At 40.6% G+C, this 12,910-nt stretch overlaps 1 protein-coding gene across 7 annotated transcripts in view; it reads right to left on the bottom strand.

The window, feature by feature from the left end:
• SPATA13 (spermatogenesis associated 13) overlaps positions 1 to 12,910 on the bottom strand; it is a 125,940-nt gene that overhangs the window by 92,439 nt on the left and 20,591 nt on the right. Inside the window, exon 1 of one of the 7 annotated variants that reach the window (XM_075919261.1) lies at positions 10,186 to 12,124. The exons of 5 other annotated variants lie outside the window; for them this stretch is intronic. In XM_075919261.1, coding sequence (XP_075775376.1) covers positions 10,186 to 10,236 — 51 coding nt within the window. In that variant the 5' untranslated portion in view covers positions 10,237 to 12,124. Of the gene's footprint in view, positions 1 to 10,185; positions 12,125 to 12,910 lie in introns of those variants that run through there. One more of the 7 variants, XM_006138883.4, reaches the window with a different exon arrangement.

The raw sequence follows: 12,910 nt of genomic DNA, 5'->3' as shown, positions 1-12,910 counted from the left end.
CCTTAGTATGCAAGTTCAAACTCAAATGCACTGAAAATCAATTTTGTGTGTTTTATGTATAAATAATATTTTAATGCACCAAGGTTGATTCTATTTATGTAAGTTTCTAAAAGGCATAACAACATATCAAAAGGAATTCTCCACTTTCAATAGCTCTGTCATCTTGGCATTTAAATCCCCATTCCAGTACATGAATCATACTCTAAGGAAAGGGCTCAAAGGGCTGTTTGGTTTAAACTGATTAATATTCTTAATTTGACACAGGCAAATGAGAGTCATCACCAATACAAGTCTCTTCATATAGCAACCTTATAATGCATTAAAAGCCAGCTTCTGATGCTCTTACTCATGTTGATACCTAAGCGAATGAAGTATAAATTCCAGCTCATTGAGCCACATCTGTGCTAACTCTGATCACATTTCCAGAAGTGGAGCTGCAGCAAGAGGTACTAGCCACCCTGAGTAAATCCTGTCCAAGATTATTGGTGCAAGCTCTGGGGGGCTAGTGCCTGCCACTTCTCTTGGCTACATTCTATTTGACCGTCCTAGCTTCATTAGGGCTAGCATGAGTATATCCCCTTGAGCTGGAGTTTCTACTTCCAGCACTAGTGCAGACATTTCTGTGTTGATTGTAATAGGACTGCTTGTGTAGTACAGTACTGATCAACATGGAAAAGAGTGTCAGACTTTGGCTCCAAACTAGTGCTGAAATACAACTTATAAAATAACTGAAATAAATTTCAGTTTTATAATTTAAAAACTTATTTTGATTTTTGCATTGAAGGAGTGTTTCTCTGAGTTCACTGCACTCCATTTGGCACACAGATCTAATTTTGGGTAGACTCAATAGCATGGTGGAATGACACCATCAGTGAAAAACATATTACCATTCTCCCCTCTCAGTGTTGGTCTTACTCACCCACCTACACCATTGCAACTGCACACAACTTAATGAGAGATTCGGCCTTTTAGTTTGTTAGAATGCTATTTATATCCCCAATTGAATCTCACTGGGATGCTATTATTGTGTACCCATCCTCAAGAGGGATTATTGAGACAGAATGACATGAAGAGATGCCTCATACTACAGAAGAGCAGTTTTCAATAAATAGCTCATTGTGTCCAAACGTAAAGACAACTTCCTGTTTCCAACTAGCAAGGCTGTATTCTGCCTTTATCTTGCAACTCACAAAAGTTTTAGAGAAACAAGAAAGAGTGGAAGACTGTGGAGATGTAAAATAGAGAAAAGTGGGAAGGAACAGAGATTCAGCAGTCAAGAGTCACAACTTCTGTCCTATGCAGATTTTCTCTATGTTCTTGTAAAGGTATTAGAAACAGATTTTCTATTAATTGAAAAATAGGTTAGGATAATGGGGGAACCACATTTTGAAAGGAAAAAGATATTGACTGATGGTAAAAAGCAACGATGATCATTATAACTATTTAGATTATTTTTTCCCCTGCTCTATTTAGGATCATGTACCATACCTATCACCAAAGGTATCAGATTGCCTCATTGCCATAATGTATTCATTATCCTTATTCTTAATATGTATATTTAAAATGCCTATTTCTAGCTCTTTATCAATTTCTCCCACCACATAGGTAACAAACTGCAACCTTGCCAGCCAATCAGCACATCTGTCACCTGACCCCTCTCAACATGCCTGGGAAAATAAATTGATCTGGTGGGACACTCAAGACAATAAAAAAATGCAGGTTCTTATAAAGCATGAGACTTGTGATAAATTCCAGAGCTGAGACTCCTCACAGAGATTTCCCTGAGCATTCAGTAAAGTAGCATTTTAGTGAAACAAAATATGAAAGGATAGGTGCACTCCCAGGCTACATCTAGACTAAACTGCTTTTCCAGAATACTGGTACACATCTGCTTTTTCGGAAAAATTTTCAAAAAAGCAGATGCGCTCTTTTATGAGGAATAAGGGATGTGCCAAAAAAAGAGCACTTTTTTCCGAAATTTGGCACAGTGTAGACTCACCAAATTTCAGAAAAGTCTCTTTTTCCGACTTACCACTGCAGTGTAGAGCTAGCCCCAGAATCAAAGAGATGGATTTAAGGCTCAGTTATGTAATTTGCATATCATTGATAGCAAGGGGCAGCATTTAATCTAAGAGTCACAATGACTCCCACTGCTCCTTGCTGTGCAGGAAGCAGAGGAGTAAAGGATAGAGTGGACAGAGTAATTTGTAACACCCTCTCCTCACTCAACATATAGCATGCCCTCCATCCTGAAGGGTGGTGCTTAAGAAGAGGAAATGAAGCCAATGACCTACCTAATTCCCTTCCCCCATTTAAAAAAAATCTACTAAAAATCTAGCTACTGAAGCATTGTGTAATGAAGCAGGCAATACACTTGATTAGAAATTTTAAAATAATCTCTGAAAAAAATCTATTACATAATATCTACAATGTTTATTAAAATTACTGCATAGAAAACCTGAAACAACAGGTCTCAATAGCATGACTGAGTCAGTATGATGCAAGAGAAATACCCAACAGGCTTAGCAGACCTGTTATCTTGGTTGCTATGCCAATAAGCTGAGGACAATTACAGATTTGTATAGTGCATAGGAAAGTCACAGTAATCCGTGTCTGAACTATTAGAAAAGGAAAAGTATTCTATGCTTCTAGTCTACTTTCCTGTGTTACTTGGACTTCTGAGTGTTTTAAATTAGCATGAGGACTTGTCTTTGTTTACAATGATATACAGTGAATGAACCCTAGAGTTACAAACATCAGGGTTACAAACTGACCAATTAACCACAAGTCTTACCTGGAACTGGAAATATACTATCAGTTAGCAATAAAGACAAAAATTTAAAAAATCAAATAGAGTACAGTACTGGGTTAAACGTAAATTACTAAAAAAAATAAAGGAAAAGCAGCATTTTTCTTTTGCATAGTAAAGTTTCAAAGATGCATTAAGTCAGTGTTCAGTTGTAAACTTTTGAAAGAATATCCATAATGCTTTGTTCAGAGTTACAAACATTTCAGAGTTACAAACGATCTCCATTCTGGAGTTGTTTTTACCTCTGAGGTTCTACTGTATTATCTTTATTGTTGCATAGTGTAAGATGAAATTAACATCCATGGCCATATTTACTATGCCAAAAGAATCAGCTATGATCTCTGTTGTTCCTATCTATATTCCAGTAAAATAGTCTTCCTCTTGATAATTCTACCCCTGCTTTTTCACATATCCTCTACATCTTTGATTTATTTATTTTCCTTTTAGTTGTAAGTAAACTACTTGATGACAAAATCTTGTAATGGAAAAGTTATAGGAATATGACATTAAAATAGGGGTACACTAGCAATTTTCATAGGTTAGGAAATTGTCAATATAATCTTGAGATTATTTTCCATTAAATTATGACACGTGCTAATAATAAGATATGACTGACTACTTTATCAGTGAGCTTGGTATTATTAAGGCTATGATTTTGGCATGGAGGCCACAGTGTTCGTTGTAGATAATCATGAATTTGAATAAAATCCATGATGAGCCCACTCTGCAATAGTAGCTCCTGTCCTGAGGAGGTGGGACCTACCTCCACTTCCACAGACAGGAGGGCCAAAAGACCATTGCCCTCTCCAAATCTTAAACAAGAGGGTTACAGAAAGGAGGTTAAGAGAAGGAGGCCCTTGGGGAGAAGGCAGGGACTGCAGGAGGATTGGGATGGTGGTCTTGAGGGGGACTGGGCTTGTCATGGGGCTTGAGGGGGATTGGGCTGGTCATGAGGTCCTCTCTCTAGAGGTCATCTGGTGACTTTTCTGTGCTTTTTTTCCCTGAAAAATCCTCTGCCATGAAATTTACTAAAAAATGTCCATGCCAAAAATCATAGCCTTCCATTGATTTACTGTTATTAGCCCTGTGATGGATTCTAGGGATGTAAGGGACTAACTGACTAGTTGACTATCCGATAAGCAAAAGCTTATCAGATAATCAACACAGTCTACTAGTTGCTTCCCCTCTTGCTGCCTCTATCACAAAGAAGCAGCAAGGGAAAGGGGGGAAGAGGATGGGATGCTGGGGGGGAGCTAGCTTAAAAGCTGGCTCCCCTCCAGCTCCAGCTCTGTGGGATGGGGTAGGGGCACAGTGGCAGCGCTTCCTCTTTGAAATGTACAAGAGCCCCAGCAGAGGCTCTTGTGCATTTCAAACATTGAAATGCCGCATGGAGTCCAGGGCCAGCAGGGAGTCCACTGACTCTGGGCTCCACACGGCGCTTCCATTTTGAAATGTACACGGGCCTCAGTGGGGAATCTTGTACATTTCAAAGTGGAAGCGCTCACATGGAGCCCGGGGTCAGCGGGGAAAGCCCTGCTGGCCCCGGGTTTCACGCAGCCTTTCAATCTTTGAAATGTACAAGAGCCTTTGTTGAGGCTCTTGTACATTTCAAAGGTGGAACGCGTGATAGTCCTTATTGACCAATCAAATAGTTGATGGAAATCCCATCGACTATTTGATTAGTTAATTAATCAATATTTAACATCTCTAATGGATATCAAATAAATACTTGTGATATGTCATCTTGCTGATAACCATCTTCTTTAAATAATGCTGAAATCAATAGCAAAATTGAAACTTGGGTGCTTACAGTTCAGCATCTTTCATATATTGGCAGCAAAATAAATGGCTGACTTCCTTTGCATTGAATTACAGTATGGAAATTCATAAAAGTCAGTAATAAAATTTCACATTAATTGAAGCCATAAGTAGCTCATTTCATTAAAGATAAGTACAGGCTTGATATAAATTCCTGTTATATGTAAAATGCCCTATTCTTTCCTCAAAGTCACAACTCCCAAGGCATGTCTACACTGGGGAGTTACTTCAAAATAACTCTACCACACTACCAAGCCCATTATTTCAAAATAGCTCTGGGAATCCCAGAGCATTTTTGAATTACCTACCTCAGTGCGGTTGTCCCCTTTACCCCTCTCTTCCTCTCCCCCATTGGCAGGCCTGCTTATGCAATCTAGGGGATAGCAAAGCATAGAACTGTCCAGCCCCCAACCTGCAAAGACATGTATGGAACACATTCTGTGCATGTGCGTGAGTAGTGGTTCACTTTGCCACATGTTATGCTATGGACCCCCATCTCTGTCCTCTTCAGATCAATCCGCCCAAGGGGAACGCACCCCTCGACAATCAGAAGTGACCAATGCCTGAAATATTATTAGAATATGTGTGTTTGATGTTTAGCATTTGTGCAGATAGTGGTTGTTCAGTGAGAGGAACCCCCAAAATGCAAAATTATCAGGGAGTATTGTAAAATATTGCAAAGAGAGAAAATTCTTTCCTTTAAAGCTTACATAGAAAATACAATTCCATGAATAATTGTTCCAAATAGTAAAATCAGTCATTAAATAGAGATTCTAGTCCTGCTTTATATACGGATACCAAAGGTCTCATAATGCATATGTCCATACATATATGAATAGATACTTCTAAAATAATTGTTTATAAAAACCTTTCAGTAGACATACTGTTTGAAATCAATTCTTCTTAAAGAGGTTGTTGTTTTGTTGGTAGTCCATCGATGATGTCTTGAGCTTGCACAGGCTCATCGGTTGTGGACTCGCATGTGGCTGAGGAGTCCAAGCCTTGAACAGCATGGGCGTTCGCAGTGGGGGCAAAGGAATTGTCCTGGCTCTGTCGACATGGCTGCTACTGTTGCTTTTCTCCTCCCACGAGCATCAATTAGGCTTATGCATCACTGCTCTTCGAAGTTGTCATACGCGAGCACGCCATCCTGTTCGGTCTTCTGCATGCTGCTCTAGCTGCTTTGGCTTTAATCCAGCATGAGCAATGTTGGCCTTTATGCAGTCTTTATACTCTTGCAAAGCCTATCTTGATTCCTTTTGCCCGGGAGAGTTCACCATAGAGGCAGGGGTGGCGCATGGCTATAGACGGATTTGGCCGCCGCCTAGGGCACCACCGCCCGAGGTACTCAATGATGATGTCATGGAGGCGCCCAGGGCGCCTGCCAATAACGTCAGTCCATTGACAGCCCTGCAGGCGGGGGCGCCGATCGCGTGCTCCGCCTGGAGCGCCAGCTGCCGCAGCCGGCCTCAGGCCACTCCTGCATAGAGGAGTTGCTTAGGAATTCTTGACTCCTCCGTTCGAATGATTTGCCCTGTCCAACAAAACTGGGCTTTCAGACTCATGGCTTCAATGCTTGTGGTTCGTGCTCTGTCAAAGACTTCCAAGTTCACGACTCTGTCCTGCCATCGAACGTGCAGTAATGACCTCAGGCTGCGTGTGTGGAAGCGCTCCAGTAGTTTCACATGTTTTCTATACAAGGTCCAGGCTTCACATCCATACAGGAAACTGGTCAAGACTACAGCCCTGTATACTTTCAGTTTAGTGGACTGTCGAATATTGTGCTGATTCAACACTTATGCTCTCAGACATCCTAATGCCTGATTGGCTTTGCAGATCCTGGCATTGATTTCTTTGTCAAGGGAGCTATCATTGGCTATCACACTGCTGAGGTACTTAAACTCACCCACCATTTTTAACTCTGTTCCTTCAATAGAGATTGAAGTGGGGAGAGCAGCAGATCCTGGAGCAGGCTGAAATAGTACCTCGGTCTTTCCCAGGCTGATGGTTAAACCAAAGAGGCAAGTGGCTTCAGCAAACTTGTTGACGATAAGCTGGAGATCAGATTCCTTGTGTGCCATAAGAAGTAAAAAATTGATTATATCCTTACCTATACTAGGAAAAATACCCTTTGCTGACAATGGGATCAACAATTAGTTTCGCCCAAATTTAACAGTTTATTAAAACCAACCCAGTTTCTGAAGTGTGCACTTCCAATTAGACCATGTTTAGCACCTGTTCAGCTGACTCACTGCTGACACCCACTGTCAGCAATGGGTAAATCTCCAAGCTAGATAAGATTTATGTGAAAGTTTCTATTCTGAACATTGTGAAAGTCTTAAGGATCTGTAGGAAACAATCTCTTCACAAAGTACACTGGAAGCACACTGCATTTCCTGTGAAAGAGTAAAATATTACAAATGGAAGAGTAAAAAAGTGCACCATTGTAACCAGCTGACTGGTATTATCCTAAAAGAACCAGATCAAGAAAATATGCTTAATTTGTTTAAAAGATCCTTGGAATTCAATGGGTCATTATTATATATTTAATATGCTTTTTTTGTCTTCTAATCAACTCTTTATATTTATTTATGTCTCAGCCTGAGAAATACACTAATCAGTTCCCATAGCATTCTATGCACACTATTCTGTACTTTGAATTTTGGACACTTAACAAAGAACTGTGCATAAAAGAGCGTGAATCTGTGCTTGTAAAAATAGTCCATTTGAGAATATTCCTAGGTATATATGTGAGCACAACTGGGAAAGTTTTGGTTCAAAATATAAAAATCAAATTATTCTAGATTTAAACTGATGTTAAATGAAAGAGTAAAATCAAGAGTTTACAGTGGGTTAAGTATCACTGTACTAAACATGTTTACATTTTTGCTAAAATATAACAAATATTAGTATATAAGAATAAACTCATGTCCATATATAGAAGAATTATCTTCTTAGAGAAAATGATGGCTTACTGTTATCATTTCCAGCCATGGAATCTAATGGTGCCCTCATTTTACAGTGAAAGTAGCTGATAAATGCTTGATTGTTACAGAGAGCCCACTCTGTTTACATAAACTTCCACTTACATGTCCATTTTCCTTCTAAGTGGCAATCTAGTCATTTTAACTTCCTACACAAGAAACATGCTAGTTGCTAGATTAGTTAATTGTCACTAAGGTACACAAAAGTGTCTCTTGTTAATTTATGACCGTCTCCTACCCCACCTCTTTGTCTCACTCACTACTTTTTTACTTTTGCTTATTCACAAGGAGCACCTGGCAAACTTGAACGCCTCTCATTCAAGCAAAGTAACTATTCAGCAACTTGCTTGAGTGTAGCACACTCATATCTGTACTGATTTCAGTTACAGTTCCCAGTTCTGGGTTGCATAAGTGCCACATAAAAAAAAAGTGAGTGCTGAGCCTACTGGTAGGCCTCTCCTCCCCCACCCAAGCATCTGCTGTCAGCAGCAGGCTCAGCCAATCAGCTAGTTCCTTTCCCTATGCCACTTCAGCACACTGCCAAACAGCTGAGCTGATGGCGGCAGCTGGGTGGAGGGCACTGGGACCAGGGGGAAGAGCAAGAGGCGGGCCTGTGCAATGCATGGCCCAGATGCTGGGAGTGGAAGGGGCAGGCCCAGCCCCTTTGAGCCTTCTAGCCACTGAGACTGCAACCACAGCAGTTGCCCGAGAGCCTGACTGGGGAGGTGACTTCTCCCCGTCCTGGCTTAGGTGCCAGAATCCCCAGCAGCTGAGCCTAGGCAGGGAGCAGAAGCCAAGCTCTCTTAGGCAACTGCCAGTCAGAGCCTCCCCACACACACTACAAGGAGGCACTAGTTGAATATAGGACATCCATGGTGAAAGGGAAGGAGCATAGGTGGGAAGAGGAGGGGTGGGACATTGGGTAATGGGGTAGAGTGGAGATGGGGCACAGAATGGAATGGGGAAATCAAGCACTCTGCAGGAAATCTGGAAATTGGCACCTATGCTGGGATGATTTCGCTGGGGTTGGTCCTGCTTTGAGCAGGGGGTTGAACTACATGACCAACCCTAATCTTCTATGATTCTTAGATCACTCGTACATGACTAGCCCCATTCACTCACTTGCATAAAGTTATTCATGTAGTCATATGGGACTGTTCACATATATAGCTGTTTGTAAGACTGGGGCCAAAATAATCTCCAACAGTCTGGAGGTTTAGTTTGAGAAGACACAGGTATTATCACAAAGAATTATTTATCAAAACTAAAGTAAGGCTCATCCTATAATCCTTAGAACAGCCTTTGCTGCTCCTTTATAGTCATGTCCATTTCCTAACAGTCCAACAATGCTGCAGTCATTTTCCTCTGACAGACTTGAAGTGCAAGCCTGCATGCAAAAATTATGTTGTTTTCAGCTTCTAATTAATTAGTGCTATTAGCAAGTGCATATCCAGAACAAAAGTCAACTATTTTCCTCCACATCTGCTTAATGACAGCAAGTGCCATTCCCTCCTGAAGGGAGAGAACTCCCTTTGTAGAAAACTCTTGTGGGTTATAAACTCAATTTAAATCTATTAATTAAAGGGGCTGGTCCTGCTTTTTCTTAAACAATGGAGGGGACTTCAATATCGTGTAAAACAAGGAGAATCAAGTTTAAGATTTCAGAAACAGATACAATATTGTAGCACTGATTTTTTTGCATTGAAGAATTACAAATCTCATGTTGCAACAAACAGCAGTCAAGACCCATTTCTTTGGAAAGTTACATAAATTCCAGAGACGGAGGAAGGATGAACATTCTAGTTTGCACACATGGTGCCAAATCCTGGTTTCATTAAATCAATCGGAATTTTTACATCAACTTCAATTGGTTCAGGGCTTGGACTGCAAATTATTTGCTTGTTTTCCTAAAATGTAAGCAGCTGGTCTGTTTCTTAAGTGCTGTTTCACCATTTTGACCTCTGAAAACTTCTGCTGTGTTAGCTTATTCGTAAGTATGCTGTAGCGGGTGGAAGTCTGATCTGACTGGCGTCCTTAGCAAAACTCCCACACTGGATCAGTATAGGACTCTGTGCGTAGCAAGCCTACTCTGACTCCCACTAAAACCCATAACAGGCCCAAAAAGCTCACAACTAGCACAACCATATTACTGGAAACACTTTCCCAGAACTGACCTTGAAAAAATGTCAGGACTTGGGAACTGCTAGCAGGGATAGTTCCTAACGAACCATCCCCTAAGCTCAGATGTAAGTGTATAGTAAAGTCAGCTTTAGCCATCTATGTGCAGAAGAGATCTCAACTGTACAACATACAGCTGCAATAACATTTAATATACAGATATTCTAGTTAGACAAATTACTCATGTCATCCAAAACCACGAAAAGCACTTTTCTACAGTGGTGGGGGAGACACATAGAAGCTAAAGAGACTAAAGAGTGAAAGCATTAATTTTTATTTTAGACTAGTACGCTCTAGTAACACAAAGACACAGGTGTCTTTAAAATTCTTTAGCACTTAATTAGAACAACCAAAAAGTAGTAAGAAGTAAATGTAATTAAGTACCTCTCCACATACCTCTATTTTTAGTCTTCCAACAGCCACTGATTCTTTTAGAAGAGACTTCATGTGAGTGCATGAAAATCTATTGCATGAAAATATCACACAACTACAATACAAACCTTGTCTCACACTACAGCTTAGAAAATCTCTTTGGTTTATGAACGTAAAGTGCTAGCTGTTGCCTGGATATTAAGGACACTATCCTGCATGGTGCTGAGTGCATTCCACTGCCACTGGGTGTGAAAGGCATTCAGCATCTCACAGGAGCACTCAGGACCTTTTAGGATTGTGCTCTAAGTTAATATATAACGAATGGTTCCATACCAGTGTGTGAAATCACCAAGTTAAATATATACTCACAAATCTGAAGCAACAGAAGAAATGAGCATTAGCTTATACTGGTGTTTCATTAAAACTCCCTTTTTAAAGAATTCTTGTATGTAACATTTGAGTTCATTTACTCATAGGACTGACTTACTGTGTCAAATATAAAATTAATATGTGGAGAAAGAACTTTGCAATTGCCTCAGTTAATAACCATAGATGTCTAGTTAAATTGTGCGGGTTACTATGGCTCAGAGTTCACCATGCATAAAGTGCATTTGACAATGTGGACAAAATGGCAGATCAAGAATAACACAAGCCAAACTTCCATCTGAATAGAATTTAAATGGGAACAAGCACTAAAGATAGCACAAAACATGCTCTCTATTTACACCTGTAAAAGTAATGATTGCTTGCAAAAAGATGAATTACTGTAGTAGATGAGTGAAAGGGAAACAGTCAAATAAGTTTGGAGCTTACTTATAACTCTGAAGGGTGCAAGACAGCATAGGAGGAGGGGAAATGAGCAGGCAGTGGACAGTGCAGCATTCAGAAACCATAAGTATAGTGCTATATGAAGACATAAGGAACACATACCTCTGAGGGTCTGTCTGCACTACAGCATGGATCAACACTGCAGCAAATTGATTCACCCGGGGTTGATTTAGCAGGTCTAGTGAATTAAATTGACTGCTGATTGCTTGGATGTAAACTCTGGTACTCCACCAGAATGAGATAAGGGGAGTTGATGGGAGAGTTTGACCCAACACAGTTATGGACCCTGTGGTAAGTAGAGCTAAGCTATGTCAACGTGAGTTAAACTACAAGGCTACATCTACATTGCGCATTCTTGTGCAAGATGATATGCAAATGAGGTGCGGCGATTTGCATACCTAATGAGCTGCCATTTTTGCACAAGAGGCTTTTGCACAAGGAGCAATCTACACTGCTCCTTCTTGCGCAAAACCCTCCTCTTATGCAAGAGCTTTTCTGCCGCTTATTTTCAGGAAATGTAGACATAGCCCAAATGTAATTCAAATTGACTTTTCCCCCTAGTGTAGAACTATCCTCAGGCAGTGTTCCTTCCAATTTTGCCCATGTATGTGTTGAATGAATTTTGTTATGTGCACCAATATGGAGATGAAGTGTCCATATTGCTTGGTGCACATAACAAGATTCATGGAGCTGACGGCTTTAGTGTGAGGGAGGAGGCTCAGGGTTGAGGGCTCCAGCTGGGAGTGTGAGCTCTGGGTTGGGACTCAAGTTGAGGGGCTCAGGGCTGGGGCAGAGGCTTGAGAGGGGTGTGAGGGCTTTGAGGTGAGAGAAAAGGAGTGGCCTTTACATTTGGATGCTTTAGATTTTGGGTTACCAATGAGGCACCTAAAATGAGTGGCCAATTTTGAATATTTTGGCTCTAGTAACTTGTCCAAGATCATAAACCAAGTCAGTGGCAAAACCAGAATTTAAACTCAGGATTCCTTACTCTTTACTTAATCTTACTCTTTACCTTCCTGCTGAAGATATGACTTCATTCTCGTGACTTATTCTGATTTGACAGCTCAGTCCCTCTCAAGCTAGAGCCAGAAGGCAGAGGCAATGACTCATTTAAAACTGTCAACATAGAAGAACTAAGAGCTAAGGAGAAAGGAGTCTGTCTCTCCATTTGTTTGGAATATAGCCCAGAACAGACAATTGTTCACAGAGCAAACTTGTTAAAAGAACTAATTTGTTGTAAATGAACTGTATTTGTTCACTGTGGTTCTTTAATACGTTCCATGGTTACTTAATGTAGAAGCAGCCATACCAGTCCAAAAGCACCTCCAGAAGGTCAATTAATCAATCATTCAGCAGGACCAGTTACAATAATACTTGTCAAAGTGTCAGTCAGTTAGCCAACTAGACTAGAACGTCTGATTCTCAGAGATGATGCGATTCCCATTCTATTTGTTTCCATTTAAATGCACATTTGCATGGTACTGAACACCTTTAATCTAAGTTCAGAGGAAATCCTGGGCATCCCAGCAACCTGAAAGTCAAGCCAGAAGTATCAGAAACTCAATGATATGCTAATTCAATCTTTAACTGCAGTGTCATGCTCTGTAAAAGCTGTGAGCATTTGCCTGCAGGATAGCAGATCACTCTCTCTGGTTCTCAATGGCTCCACTTAAGGCATGCTAAATGCCCCTCTTCTCCTGCAAATCATGAATAGGGATACCTAGAAAATATGGGCTGAAGAAGGTAAAGGTAAGCATTTCCAAGGACCATGTTCAGAGCTCTACAGCACTTTAGTGAAGACATTACAATCTTATGGAAGACCTTCTCCATCAGCATAGTTAACCCACCTCCCCAAGAGTCAGTAGCTATAGAAGTCTCAGTTCAATTCCTTAAGGGACAGATGTCCTCATCATCACAACCT

The sequence above is a fragment of the Pelodiscus sinensis genome, chromosome 1 (assembly GCF_049634645.1).
Source record: "Pelodiscus sinensis isolate JC-2024 chromosome 1, ASM4963464v1, whole genome shotgun sequence".
Classification (NCBI taxonomy): Eukaryota; Metazoa; Chordata; order Testudines; family Trionychidae; genus Pelodiscus; species Pelodiscus sinensis.
The sequence above is the reverse complement of the archived record's forward strand: the minus strand, read 5'-3'. Positions and strand labels throughout refer to the sequence as shown.